The sequence below is a fragment of the Oncorhynchus kisutch genome, linkage group LG13 (genome assembly GCF_002021735.2).
Source record: "Oncorhynchus kisutch isolate 150728-3 linkage group LG13, Okis_V2, whole genome shotgun sequence".
NCBI lineage: Eukaryota > Metazoa > Chordata > Actinopteri > Salmoniformes > Salmonidae > Oncorhynchus > Oncorhynchus kisutch.
This window is the reverse complement of record NC_034186.2, coordinates 72,074,461-72,089,870: the sequence shown is the minus strand read 5'-3', so window position 1 is coordinate 72,089,870 and position 15,410 is coordinate 72,074,461. Positions and strand designations below refer to the sequence as shown.

The following is a 15,410-nucleotide window of genomic DNA, read 5'->3' as shown; positions in this document are numbered from 1 at the left end:
GAGCAGCTATATGACAATAGATGGTGTGTGTGTGTGTATAGAGAGCAGCGATATGACAATAGATGGTGTGTGTTTATAGAGAGCAGCTATATGACAATAGATGGTGTGTGTGTGTGTGTGTGTGTGTGTGTGTGTGTGTGTGTGTGTGTAGAGAGCAGCTATATGACAATAGATGGTGTGTGTGTGTATAGAGAGCAGCTATATGACAATAGATGGTGTGTGTGTGTATAGAGAGCAGCGATATGACAATAGATGTTGTGTGTGTGTATATAGAGAGCAGCGATATGACAATAGATGGTGTGTGTGTATAGAGAGCAGCTATATGACAGTAGATGGTGTGTGTATATAGAGAGCAGCGATATGACAATAGATGGTGTGTGTGTATAGAGAGCAGCTATATGACAATAGATGGTGTGTGTGTGTATATAGAGAGCAGCTATATGACAATAGATGGTGTGTGTGTATATAGAGACCAGCTATATGACAATAGATGGTGTGTGTGTGTGTGTATAGAGAGCAGCTATATGACAATAGATGGTGTGTGTGTATATAGAGAGCAGCTATATGACAATAGATGGTGTGTGTATATAGAACAGCTATATGACAATAGATGGTGTGTGTTTATAGAGAGCAGCTGTATCACAATAGATGGTGTGTGTGTGTATAGAGAGCAGCTATATGACAATAGATGGTGTGTGTGTATATAGAGACCAGCTATATGACAATAGATGGTGTGTGTGTTTATAGAGAGCAGCTATATGACAATAGATGGTGTGGGTGTATATAGAGACCAGCTATATGACAATAGATGGTGTGTGTATAGAGAGCAGCGATATGACAATAGATGGTGTGTGTTTATAGAGAGCAGCTATATGACAATAGATGGTGTGTGTGTATATAGAGACCAGCTATATGACAATAGATGGTGTGTGTGTATAGAGAGCAGCTATATGACAATAGATGGTGTGTGTGTATATAGAGACCAGCTATATGACAATAGATGGTGTGTGTGTGTGTATAGAGAGCAGCGATATGACAATAGATGGTGTGTCTTTATAGAGAGCAGCTATATGACAATAGATGGTGTGTGTATATAGAGAGCAGCTATATGACAATAGATGGTGTGTGTGTATATAGAGACCAGCTATATGACAATAAATGGTGTGTGTGTATATATAGAGAGCAGCTATATGACAATAGATGGTGTGTGTATATAGAGAGCAGCTATATGACAATAGATGGTGTGTGTGTGTATATAGAGAGCAGCTATATGACAATAGATGGTGTGTGTGTGTATAGAGACCAGCTATATGACAATAAATGGTGTGTGTGTATATATAGAGAGCAGCTATATGACAATAGATGGTGTGTGTGTATATAGAGACCAGCTATATGACAATAGATGGTGTGTGTGTGTATATAGAGACCAGCTATATGACAATAGATGGTGTGTGTGTATAGAGAGCAGCGATATGACAATAGATGGTGTGTGTGTAGAGAGAGTCGCTGTTGTACTCTGGAGAACAGATGACTCTGTATCAAGCAGCCATATTGCTTTGAAACTGACAGTATGAAGAGTTCCAATAGACAGGGCAGCTATATGGCTAGAAGGATGGTTAGACCAGAGTCACTGTTAAGAGGATTCAAATTTCCCCTACTTTCTCTTCCTCTTATCTGTCCTCTGTTCTTCTCTCATCTCTGATCCCTCTGTCCTCTCTTTGCCTCTCATCTCTGATCCCTCTGTCCTCTCTTTGCCTCTCATATCGGATCCCTCTGTCCTCTCTTTGCCTCTCATATCTGATCCCTCTGTCCTCTCTTTGCCTCTCATATCTGATCCCTCTGTCCTCTCTTCTCCTCTCATCTCTGATCCCTCTGTCCTCTCTTCTCCTCTCATCTCTAATCCATCTGTCCTCTCTTCTCCTCTCATATCTGATCCATCTGTCCTCTCTTCTCCTCTCATCTCTGATCCCTCTGTCCTCTTCTCCTCTCATCTCTGATCCCTCTGTCCTCTCTTCTCTCATATCTGATCCCTCTGTCCTCTTCTCCTTTCATCTCTGATCCCTCTGTCCTCTCCTCTCTGATCCCTCTGTCCTCTCTTCTCCTCTCCTCTCTGATCCCTCTGTCCTCTCTTCTCCTCTCATATCTGATCCCTCTGTCCTCTCTTCTCCTCTCATATCTGATCCCTCTGTCCTCTCATATCTGATCCCTCTGTCCTCTCTTCTCCTCTCATCTCTGATCCCGCTGTCCTCTCTTCTCCTCTCATCTCTGATCCCTCTGTCCTCTCTTCTCCTCTCATCTCTGATCCCTCTGTCCTCTCTCCTCTCTCCATCAACTCTGGGAATTCCACAGCACAGTCTTGATTACATTTTCCAGGAAATGACCCATCCCTCTGTTCTCTCTTTCTCCTCCCTCTCTCATCTTTCTCTATTTGGTGTGTGCCTACTTCTCTGTTTTGTCTGATCAGCCAGTTTAGTTGTTTGTAATTGTGGGTGTAATCCCTGTCCTGCAATCTCACACACATACTGTATACACACAATCTCACACACATACTGTATACACACAATCTCACACACATACTGTATACACACAATCTCACACACATACTGTATACACACAATCTCTCACACATACTGTGTACCCACAATGTCACACACATACTGTGTACACACAATGTCACACACATACTGTGTACACACAATCTCACACACATACTGTGTACACACAATCTCACACACATACTGTGTACACACAATCTCACACACATACTGTATACACACAATCTCACACACATACTGTATACACACAATCTCACACACATACTGTGTACACACAATCTCACACACATACTGTGTACACACAATCTCACACATACTGTGTACACACAATCTCACACACATACTGTGTACACACAATCTCACACACATACTGTGTACACACAATCTCACACACATACTGTATACACACAATCTCACACACATACTGTATACACACAATCTCACACACATACTGTATACACACAATCTCACACACATACTGTGTACACACAATCTCACACACATACTGTATACACACAATCTCACACACATACTGTAAACACACAATCTCACACACATACTGTGTACACACAATCTCACACACATACTGTGTACACACAATCTCACACACATACTGTGTACACACAATCTCACACACATACTGTGTACACACAATCTCACACCCTTAAACCCATTGCATATTTTCCTGGAAGTCTCTCACTAAGTCTAAATCCACATGGTTATTGTTACATCTGATTATGAGCGGATGAAGGTTTTTAGGTGTGTGTTCACCTTTGTGTGTGTGGAGTGTGTCAGGGCTTGGGGGGGGGGGGGGGCAGCTAAACACAGACCCTCAAAGAATCTTTATTCTCTTTTGAAGTGAGTTCAAATGCTCTTCAAAGCATTCCCGTACTCTGACTATGTGATGAGAGAGGGAGGAAGGGAGGAGATAGAGAGGGTAGAGTTGTGTAGGACCATGTGCCTCTCCTCTGTCGGAGATGGAGAGACATACTGCTGGGAGGCTGCCTGACCTAAACAATGTTTTCAACAGAGCAGGCTTGTCCTGTCTCCCACTCTGTCTCCATCGCCCCCAGGGAAAGAGGGAGGGAAGAGGGATAAACCGGTAGATAATGGTAAAGGGGACGGATGGAAGAATGGAATGTGATACAGAGGAAGGAAGGAGAGAGAATCAGATCCAGTGTGATGGAGGGAGCGGAGGGGGGAAGGGAGACGAGGGGGGAAGGGAGAGGGGAGAGGGGGAGGGAGACGAGGGGGGAAGGGAGACGAGGGGGGAAGGGAGAGAGAGGGGGAGGGAGAGAATCAGATCCAGTGTGAGGGAGGGAGCGGAGGGGGGAAGGGAGACGAGGGGGGAAGGGAGAGAGAGGGGGGAAGGGAGAGAGAGGGGGAGGGAGAGAATCAGATCCAGTGTGAGGGAGGGAGCGGAGGGGGGAAGGGAGACGAGGGGGAGGGGAGAGGGGAAGGGAGAGGGGGAGGGAGAGAGAATCAGATCCAGTGTGAGGGAGGGAGCGGAGGGGGGAAGGGAGACGAGGGGAGAGGGGGAGGGAGGGAGCGAGCGGAGGGGGGAAGGGAGACTAGGGGGGAAGGGAGAGGGGAGAGGGGAGGGGAGGGGAGAGGAGAGGAGAGGGGGAGGGAGAGAATCAGATCCAGTGTGAGGGAGGGAGCGGAGGGGGGAAGGGAGACGAGGGGGGAAGGGAGAGGGGAGAGGGGAAGGGAGAGAGAGGGGAGAGGGGGAGGGAGAGAATCAGATCCAGTGTGGGGGAAGGGAGACGAGGGGGGAAGGGAGAAGGGAGGGAGAGGGGGAGGGAGAGAATCAGATCCAGTGTGAGGGAGGGAGCGGAGGGGGGAAGGGAGACGAGGGGGGAAGGGAGAGGGGAGAGGGGAAGGGAGAGAGAGGGGAGAGGGGGAGGGAGAGAATCAGATCCAGTGTGGGGGAAGGGAGACGAGGGGGGAAGGGAGAAGGGAGGGAGAGGGGGAGGGAGAGAATCAGATCCAGTGTGAGGGAGGGAGCGGAGGGGGGAAGGGAGACGAGGGGGAGGGGAAGGGAGAGGGGGGAGAGGGGGAGGGAGAGAATCAGATCCAGTGTGAGGGAGGGAGCGGAGGGGGGGAAGGGAGACGAGGGGGGGAAGGGAGAGGGGAAGGGAGAGAGAGGGGAGAGTGGGAGGGAGAGAATCAGATCCAGTGTGAGGGAGGGAGCGGAGGGGGGAAGGGAGACGAGGGGGGAGAGGGGAAGGGAGAGAGAGGGGAGAGGGGGAGGGAGAGAATCAGATCCAGTGTGAGGGAGGGTGCGGAGGGGGGAAGGGAGACGAGGGGGGAGGGGAGAGGGGAAGGGAGAGAGGGGAGAGGGGGAGGGAGAGAATCAGATCCAGTGTGAGGGAGGGAGCGGAGGGGGGAAGGGAGACGAGGGGGGAAGGGAGAGGGGAGAGGGGAAGGGAGAGAGAGGGGAGAGGGGGAGGGAGAGAATCAGATCCAGTGTGAGGGAGGGAGCGGAGGGGGGAAGGGAGACGAGGGGGGAAGGGAGAGGGGAGAGGGGAAGGGAGAGAGAGGGGAGAGGGGGAGGGAGAGAATCAGATCCAGTGTGAGGGAGGGAGCGGAGGGGGGAAGGGAGACGAGGGGGGAAGGGAGAGGGGAGAGGGGAAGGGAGAGAGAGAGAGGGGAGAGGGGGAGGGAGAGAATCAGATCCAGTGTGAGGGAGGGAGCGGGGGGGGGGAAGGGAGACGAGGGGGAAGGGAGACGAGGGGGGAGGGGAGAGGGGAAGGGAGAGAGAGGGGAGAGGGAGAGAATCAGATCCAGTGTGAGGGAGGGAGCCGAGGGGGGAAGGGAGACGAGGGGGGAGGGGAGAGGGGAAGGGAGAGAGAGGGGAGAGGGGGAGGGAGAGAATCAGATCCAGTGTGAGGGAGGGAGCGGAGGGGGGAAGGGAGACGAGGGGGGAGGGGAGAGGGGAAGGGAGAGAGAGGGGAGAGGGGGAGGGAGAGAATCAGATCCAGTGTGAGGGAGGGAGCGGAGGGGGGAAGGGAGACGAGGGGGGAGGGGAGAGGGGAAGGGAGAGAGAGGGGAGAGGGGGAGGGAGAGAATCAGATCCAGTGTGAGGGAGGGAGCGGAGGGGGGAAGGGAGCGGAGGGGGGAAGGGAGATGAGGGGGGAAGGGAGCGGAGGGGGGAAGGGAGAGGGAGGGAGGGGAGGGGGGAAGGGAGAGGGGGAGGGATGGAGAGGGGAGGGGGGGAAGGGAGAGGGGGAGGGATGGAGAGGGGAGAGGGGGAGGGATGGAGAGGGGAAAGGGGGAGGGATGGAGGGAGAGAGGGGAAAGGGAGCGGAGGGGAACGGGGGAGGGATGGAGGGAGAGAGGGGAAAGGGAGCGGAGGGGAGAGGGGGAGGGATGGAGGGAGAGAGGGGGAAGGGAGAGGGATGGATGGAGGGAGGGAGGGAGGGGAAAGGGAGCGGAGGGGGAAAGGGAGAGGGATGGAGGGAGGGGAAAGGGAGCGGAGGGATGGAGGGAGGGGAGAGGGATGGAGGGAGGGGAGAGGGATGGAGGGAGGGGAAAGGGAGCGGAGGGGGGAAGGGAGAGGGATGGAGGAAGAGAGAGGGGAGGGGGGAAAGGAGAGGGAGAGAGCGGAGGAAGAGAGAGGGGAGGGGGGAAAGGAGAGGGATAGAGGGAGAGGGATGGAGGAAGAGAGAGGGGAGGGGGGAAAGGAGAGGGAGAGAGCGGAGGAAGAGAGAGGGGAGGGGGGAAAGGAGAGGGATAGAGGGAGAGGGATGGAGGAAGAGAGAGGGGAGGGGGGAAAGGAGAGGGAGAGAGCGGAGGAAGAGAGAGGGGAGGGGGGAAAGGAGAGGGATAGAGGGAGAGAGCGGAGGGAGAGAGAGAGAGGGGAGAGCGGAGGGGGGAGGGAGGGACAGAAAAAGAGCTACAGTCTGCCTCCATACACAGACACCACAAGTCTTAGCATAATAAGAGTGGGAGGCTCCAGGTCAAATAACAGCCGTAGTAGATAATAACAGCTACTCTGACTGACTGGCGGACTGTCCCAGACCCATGCAGTCAGTCACCAGTAGTGGAACACCACTAATCGTACTGTATTAAGGCAGTCCTAACCTCTTATCTCTCTCTACTCTCCTCTTAACATGCCAGCTACAGACAGTACAGCTAGCTGTCAGTCCACACACACACACACACACACACTGACACACACACTGACACACACACACATGGGGACACACGCACACTGACATACACACTCACACACTGACATACACACTCACACACTGACATACACACTCACACACTGACATACTCACACACTGACATACTCGCACACTGACATACTCACACACTGACATACTCGCACACTGACATACTCGCACACTGACATACTCACACACTCACACACTGACACACACGCGCACTGACATACACACACTGACATACACACATGGGGACACACGCCCACTGACATACACACACACTGACATACACACACACTGACATACACACACACTGACATACTCACTCACTCACTCACTCACTCACTCACACACACACACACACACACACACACACACACACACACACACACACACACACACACACACACACACACTGAGGGGCGGTGGAGTTAGTCAGAGCGGTGTTAGGTTGGTGAGGGGCTGTGGGGTTAGTCGGAGTGGTGTTTGGTTGGTGAGGGGCTGTGGGGTTAGTCAGAGTGGTGTTAGGTTGGTGAGGGGCTGTGGGGTTAGTCAGAGTGGTGTTAGGTTGGTGAGGGGCTGTGGAGTTAGTCAGAGCGGTGTTAGGTTGGTGAGGGGCTGTGGGGTTAGTCAGAGTGGTGTTTGGTTGGTGAGGGGCGGTGGAGTTAGTCAGAGCGGTGTTAGGTTGGTGAGGGGCTGTGGAGTTAGTCAGAGCGGTGTTAGGTTGGTGAGGGGCTGTGGGGTTAGTCAGAGTGGTGTTTGGTTGGTGAGGGGCTGTGGGGTTAGTACCATTTCAATAGTTCCTGTATGACTGTGTGTGGTACCATTTGAAGAGTTCCTGTATGACTGTGTGTGGTACCATTTGAAGAGTTCCTGTATGACTGTGTGTGGTACCATTTGAAGAGTTCCTGTATGACTGTGTGTGGTACCATTTGAAGAGTTCCTGTGTGACTGTGTGTGGTACCATTTGAAGAGTTCCTGTATGACTGTGTGTGTTGACATTGAGAAGCATGGTACAGGTAGTAATGAGACCTAAAGGTCTGTGTCTGACCCCATATTGGTCTGTTTCCCCACCAGGTATTACTACAACAAGAGAATCCTTCACAAGACCAAAGGGAAGAGGTTCACCTACAAGTTCAACTTCAACAAACTGGTCCTGGTCAACTACCCTTTCATAGACATGGGCTCCACAGGTATCGCTCACTGTGTGTGTGTGTCACAGACATCACTAAATCCTTAAACACTGACTGTGCTAATCCATATCATTACTTAGTGTATATTACTCCCCTCATCATTGCATCTCTCCGTTCTCCTCCTCTCTTCCCTCTCTCTCCTGTTCTCTAACAGGTAGTGGTGTTCCTCAGAGTGCTCCACCATTACCTTCCGCAGCCGGAACTCATTTCCGCTTCCCACCGTCCACGCCATCCGAGATGCTTTCACCCAATGAGGACCTGCGTAGCCCCGGGGGCGTGTTCAGCGCCGTGGCTCGACGCATGGCTCGCGGCTCGGTCAGCGACTGCAGCGATGGGACCTCCGTCAACTCTGAGATCGAGGACGGCAACGGGGGAGGAGGGGAGGACAGGGGGGGAGAGAGGGGGCTGAGTGGGGGAGGAGGAGGAGGGCCAGGGGGAGGAGGAGGAGGGTACAGGAGTATGATCCACCCCCGTTTGTCACATGAGTCTCTGTTTAGGATGTATGGTGGAGCTGGGAACCCCAACGCCCACCCAGGCTCCCGCGGCCCCCTGGGACACAGGGTCCACCCCGACAACCTGTCTCCCTTCCCCGTGTCCCCCCTGCCTGGCCCTGGGGGTGCAGGGCTCATAGCCCCACCTCTGTCCCCAGCCCTGTCCTTGACCCCCTCTTCCCACCTGCCCTACACCCCATCCCCCTCCCTCTCCCCCATGTTGGGCTCCCACTTCTCCTTCAACCCTGAGGAAATGAAGCGCTACCTGCAGGCCCACCACCAGAGTGTCTACAACTACCACCTCAGCCCCAGAGCCTTCCTCCACTACCCCAACGTCATCATTCCCCAGCCACACCGCCTCGCCCAAGACAAGAGAGAACTGGGTGAGAGGGGAGGAGCAGAGAGAGGAGGAGAACGCTCAGGTCTGAATAGTCATCGACACCCATCACCCCTGTCCCAATCCCACTCTCCTCACCCTCACTCAGCCCACCCTCACCCGCACTCAGCCCACCCTCACTCGGGCCATTCCCACCCCATCCACCACCCACTGCACCTGGGTGAGGAGCCGCCTCACCTCTCGCCCTTCAAGTTCAAGCTGCAGCCTCCTCCATTGGGCCGGAAGCAGAGGGACGGTAGCCAGGACCACCACCCCAGGCAGAGCTCTCTGTCCTCGGGCTCAGGGTCCCTGTCGTCCTCCGGTCTGGGGTCCTCCCTGTCCTTCGGCAGTGACCTGAGCTCAGCCGGCGGGTCAGGACTCATCTCCGACTCCTCCTCCACCGGCTCCCTCAACAGCACCGGGCTGCCCAAGATCAAGGTGAGACCCACAAGGGGACATAGTCACTTTGAACTGTTTGACTGTATGTGTTGAGGATCCTGATGGCTAAACGTTTGTGACTGTGATATCGACACTCTCTGTCTCTCTGTAGGTGGAGCCCATCTCAGATATTGAGTCAGAAGAGGAGGTGGAGGTGACTGACATCAGCGACGAAGACCCCGACGACCGGGGCGACGAGTACGACCTCTTCTCCCCCCGACACCCCCGGCCTCACCCCCACCACCCCAACGGGACCTCCTCCCACCCACACCCCCACGACGAGGACCTGGATGAGGATGTCTTCAAGGCCCCCGCGCCCCCCCCTCCAGGCCTGCTGCCCTTCTTCACCTCCCACCCCCACCGCGGACCTCCCACCCTGAAGAGTGAGCCGGCCGAGACAGGCGACACCCCCCCTCCCCAGTCCCCCGCCCAGGGGCAGACCAAGTGCATTCCACTCAAGCTGCGCTTCAAACGGCGCTGGAGTGAAGACCAACGAATGGAGGCCATGGAAGAGCAGGACGACAAGAAAGTACGAGGGGAGAAGGAGAGGGAAAGAGATATGGAGAAGAATGGAGGGATGCAGGAGAACGGGGCTGGCAGCGCCCCCAGTCCCCCAGCCCTGGGGGGGTATGAGTGTTCCCTCCCGTCGGCTCAGAGGGGGGTGAACCAGGACCTGCACCAGGCCACCGCCCAACTGTCACTGGAGAACAAGGACTGCTGATGCTGATCCACACACACATAGAGATACATAGAAACACTAATGCTAGCAGACAGTGGTGGTTTAGGACAGTGTAAATGACTCCTGAGGTCCTCCTGCCACTCTGACAGGCAGACAGTTCTCTCTTAACTCAAACTAAACCTGGGCCTAATCAAACTCCAAACCCTGATGCAGTCCACACCCTCCTCCCAAAGCCCTTACCTTCTACTGTAACGAGACCCCTCCCTCAGGGACTGTTGAAGAAGAGAGGGGACTTTTGGTCCAAGCAAGCCCAGACTCAGTGACTTAAACCAGGGGCAGAACCAGAGGGGACGCTACTCTCTGCTTGTGTCTGGATGGAACCCCCAAGCCAGTTTCCTGTCCAGCCCACCATCAGCCTCATATCCAGCCTCCAGCCCAGCACTGCCCCACATCTCTTGCCCCACATCTCTTGCCTCACGTCTCCTGCCTTCTGCCCCCCCCCCCCCCCCCCCTCTAGGGTTAGACTCTTTCTCCTCAGGGGACCCCAACTCCGACAGCCCAGCTCCACAGCCCTGCAGACAATTTATTTTTGTATAGAGATGAAGACGGGGCTTCTACAAGTGCCTGTACCTGTATCAGACACACACAGAGAGAGAGAGAGAGAAGACTGAGAGGAGGAAAGCATCGGTGTAAAAGTATGATCCTGAAGAAGGCACAGTGATGCCGAAACGTTGGTGATTTACCCAATAAATGACCGGGAGTTTATACATAGTGTGAGACTCTCTCTATTATTTATGTAATAGTATCCCCCCCGTTCTTACCCATAATAGACACACAGGAAAGTTGGGCTGTCGATTGGGGGGCTGTGGAACCTAGTCGTGGTGAACTGGCAGAGACTCCTCCTCGCAAACAATGGCCACTCCACTCAGGGATGCCACAGACACACACACACACCAGCTGCTGGGGAAACGGACAGTGGCAGGACTTTGGGACATGGAGGCTTTGCTTTTGGACTGCTACTGAAGGGTACTGCTATTCAACACACTTTATTTCTCTCTAACACTCCTCTGTCATCACTTTGTACTTTCCTCTCTTTCTGTAATCTTTTCTCTCTCTCCTACTTCCTTCCCTTTCTTTTGTGGACCATGCCTGAAAGATCCTGATCTAAATGAGAAGGGAGAGGGTGGAGGATAAACCGAGGGGGGAGGGAGCAGTGGCTCGGTTGTTAGATGACAGAGAGGAACAGCGAGGGGACTATTGGGAGGGGGAGAGAGCTCTCCTATGGAAAAGGAGAGTGAGGGGTCCAGTATCTTTTAACTGTTAGCTTAGCCTAGCTTATCCTTGTCTATCCCATGGCAGGGCAAAAGCAAGTGCCACCTGCACAGAATCCTAGTTCACCAGCTCCACCCAAATCCCTTACTCCTGTTCTATCAACCATAGTCTCATAGTGTTAACTAAACCAGCAGAATACGCACACAACACCGCATATGCAAGCACACCTGTAGACACACACACACATATATATATATATATACATATATACACACATATATACAGTGCCTCTCTATGCCTTGTTTTATAGCATGTATAAACTCTTTACAAGAGTCTTAATAAAAAAAATATATATAAAACGAGAAAGTCCAACTGAGATATACACACTCGTTTGTATAAACTATATATTTATACACTGAACAAAAATATAAATGCAACATGTAAAGTGTTGGTCCCATGTCCCAAATAAAAGATCCCAGACATTTTCCATACACACAAAAAAAGATTATTTCTCTCAAATTTTGTGCACAAATTTATTTATATCCCTGTTAGTGAGCATTTCTCCTTTGCCAAGATAATCCGTCTACCTGACAGGTGTGGCATATCAAGAAGCTGATTAAACGGCAGATCATTACACAGGTGTACCTTGTGCTGGGGACAATAAAAGGCCACTCTAAAATGTGCAGTTTTGTCAAATAACACAATGCCACAGGTGGCTCAAGTTTTGAGGGACCGTGCAATTGGCATGCTGACTGCACGAATGTCCACCAGATATGTTACCAGAGAATTGAATGTTCATTTCTCTACCATAAGCCACCTCCAATGTTGTTTTAGAAAATGTGGCTGAACGTCCAGCCGGCCTCACAACCGCAGACCATGTGTATGGCGTCGTGTGGACGAGAAGTTTGCTGATGTCAACGTTGTGAACAGAGTGCCCCATGGTGGCATTGGGGTTATGGTATAGGAAGGCATAAGCTATGGACGAGGAACACAATTACATTTTATTAATGCCAATTTGAATGCAGAGCGATACCGTGATGAGATCCTGAGGCCCATTGTCGTGCCATTCATCCACTGCCATCCCCTCATGTTTCAGAATAATGCACTGCTCCATGTCGCAAGGATCTGTACACAGTTCCTGGAAGCTGAAAATGTCCCAGTTCTTCCATGGCCTGCATACTCACCAGACGTCATGCATTGAGCATGTTTGGGATGCTCTGGATCGACGTGTACGACAGCGTGTTCCAGTTCCCGCCAATATCCAGCAACTTTGCACAGCCATTGAAGGAGAGTGGGACAACATTCCACAGGCCACAATGAACAGCCTGATCAATTCTATGCTACCTTTTCTTTAAGGTATCTGTGAAGAATAGATGTTTATCTGTATTCCCAGTTATGTGAAATACATAGAATAGGGCCAAAGGAATTTATTTCAATTGACTGATTTCCTTCCATGAACTGTAACTCAGTAAAATCTTTGAAATCGTTGCATGTTGCGTTTATATTTTTGCTCAGTATATATTATATATGAAATTCCAAACGGATATAAAAACTAAAACAACTTAGCATTTAATGAATTGATAGATTTAGGATGTTTTTGTAAGCGATTCGTTCTGGTAGGCGAGGGGAGAGAATATCCTGTTTCTCAGCGGGTAAACTTCCTTAGGGGAGGGAGACAACGGGATGGGTAGGAGTCCAAATTTTTTTGTTATGGCCAAGGGACAACAAACGACACAGCATAGACAGACAAAATAATGAGAATCATGAAAGAACTGCATTTGTAGTACACTGAATATGTAGTACACTGAATATGCAGTACACTGAATATGCAGTACACTGAATATGCAGTACACTGAATATGCAGCAGTATCCTTTAAACATGCCTATTCTATCTGCCATCACGGTCCGCTACTCCCCCTCAGCTTGTAGAAGACCTGACCACCATCACCTGTCCCCAGTCTCCCTCTGGGCTGGTCTCACCTTACGGGGACCTCATCTCACGGTAATAGGTCTCACAACTCACCCCTGGACCCAGTGGGAGTGATTGAGCTCAGGGTTAGCCAGGCCAGGGGATTTTAGTTGATGGGATATCCTGTCGTTTCTCAGCTCCAACCAGTTATGCCAGTGCTCTACAGCAGCCAGTTTACTAATCGTGACTGGATCGGCTATATTCCCAGCAGGTTGGTGGGGGAGGAGGTTGAGGTTAAGGATTGCTGTACAGATAACAGTGGAGGCTGGAAAGCTGACGTGAGACTTCACCTGGAATACCCTGCCCACTATCTCAAACACACACACACAGACTCACATTTCCAAACCCCTCCCACACATTCTACCCACACTGTTTTGCTGCTTTGATGTTTTGACATCCTGGAGCGTTCGAGGTCTGGAGACTGGGCCAAACGGCCCTCTGATTGGCTCAGGGCAATCAAAGACTTGACCAACCAGTAAGAACTCTAGCAGGAATGGCAGGCCTCCAGACTGGGAAGTGTTATTGTCCATCGTGGTGGTGTTGTATATCTGACCACACACACTCTCTGTCCCCCTCTCTCATCTCCACCTCACCCCGTGTCTATTGAAACTGACAGCTGCCTTATAAACTACTCATCATATCTAAGCAACAGACTGGGCATTATTCTGCTTGTTCTCTTTTTTTCTCTGTTTCTCTCTTCATCCCTTTTTCTTTCTCTTTATTGCCAGCATTGTCTGTCTACCTGACTGTTAACTGGAGTGTGTGGGATGGGAATATCCAGGTCTCATGTCTAAGTCGGCAGTCAGGAGCGGGCTAGAGAAAGTGTAGAAGGATAACAACATTTCTTTAGTAAAGTAAAAACATACTCCTGATGTTCTTTTCCTTTTTGATGTCGATATTGCTGTTTATTATTGTTATTGTTATGGTTGGTTTACTTACCTCTCCATCCTTCTCATTATTAGTCCATGGTTGAGTTACTACTGCTTTAGGGTTGTTGTGAACTGTACATCACACTGTCATCGTGACGTAGACCTCTCCTCCATGCTTCTGTTATGACCCCCTACCAGCTCCTGCCCCCTCCTCAGACTTTCATGTAGTTTTAACATTTGTAATATAAACTAAAGTGTAATATTCATTCGGAGAGGGGTTGTTATGGCGACAGAGAAGAGGTTGGCAGGGGTGGGGTTTATTGGGAAGGGAGGAGGGGGATACGTATGATTATCTCTTGTCATATATTGTCATTTCTATTTTACTATGTTACTTTCTCTCTTGGTCTTGTATATTTTTTCATTTTGGGGATTGTTTCATTTAAAAGAAAAACAGATTTGTATTGTTTTACTGTGTAAAGCCCCCCCCCCCCCTATGCGGTTATATAACACTCAAACAGAGAAATGAGATTTAATACCATGATGTAATATTGAATTTCTCTTTAATTCTTTTGTGTTTATTTTTCAAACTTGTAATTAAGCTGTAAACAGGGTTAATTAAAACTGGTTAAAAAACAATACCCTTGTCTGTTGTTTGTTTACGTCTGCTGGATGTTTATAAACAAATGCATGAATGAAATGGCGGTGTGGTGCCTGATGGGAAATTTCCAGTCCATGGATGTTTATCAACAACATATTAACCTCTGGTCCTCTAGACTTCTCAGTCAGTCAGTACTAATCAATATTCTGTCTGACATCCGCAGCTCTCATCTCTAATTACATGACTGACAGGACAGGAATTCACATCACCAAGACAATCCCATTATGAGACATTAGTTCTATTCTTCAAGGATCAATGGGTATAAATCATTGTTAGTAATTACCAGTGAACAGCAGAATATTTTCCAGATTGTGCCTATAAACATGTAGATGTACCAAGTAGTGTCTAATTGATACTCCCCTGTGCTGGTGATCAATTCAGAATGTATATACTGTCAGTCCCTCCTTCCCTCCCCAGGACTGGAGACAGAACAGAGGGGACAGGCCAGCCTGGGCTTCAGCTCCAATGAAGGAGAAATGCAGAGTTCTCGCTATCTCTCAGCTTTATTTGCTCAGAGATGGTGATGAGGAAAAGCACTTTGTCCGTGGCGTTGCTGCCCACTCGTCCGCCTAATGCTCCCATACTGTATGTGGCTGTGGCGCACATATACCTTTTAGCGTGACGTCGGTCGCTCATCTAAAGAGAAGACGCAAAGGGCGGAGATGGAGAAGGATGGACGGAGTAATGGAAAGGAGAGATGGAGCCAATGGTAACATGTCATAAGTCTTTTGTCAT

The 15,410-nt window shown here is 50.7% G+C and overlaps 1 protein-coding gene across 3 annotated transcripts in view; it reads left to right on the top strand.

The window, feature by feature from the left end:
- The window catches only part of LOC116353024 (ETS domain-containing transcription factor ERF-like), a 66,744-nt gene extending 52,091 nt beyond the window's left edge, over nucleotides 1–14,653 (top strand). For all 3 annotated transcript variants that reach the window (XM_031787162.1, XM_031787161.1, XM_031787160.1), the window contains 3 exons: nucleotides 7,808–7,923; nucleotides 8,078–9,228; nucleotides 9,341–14,653. In XM_031787162.1, coding sequence (XP_031643022.1) covers nucleotides 7,808–7,923; nucleotides 8,078–9,228; nucleotides 9,341–9,949 — 1,876 coding nt within the window. In that variant the 3' untranslated portion in view covers nucleotides 9,950–14,653. The remainder of the gene's footprint in view (nucleotides 1–7,807; nucleotides 7,924–8,077; nucleotides 9,229–9,340) is intronic.
- Nucleotides 14,654–15,410: the final 757 nt, after the last annotated feature.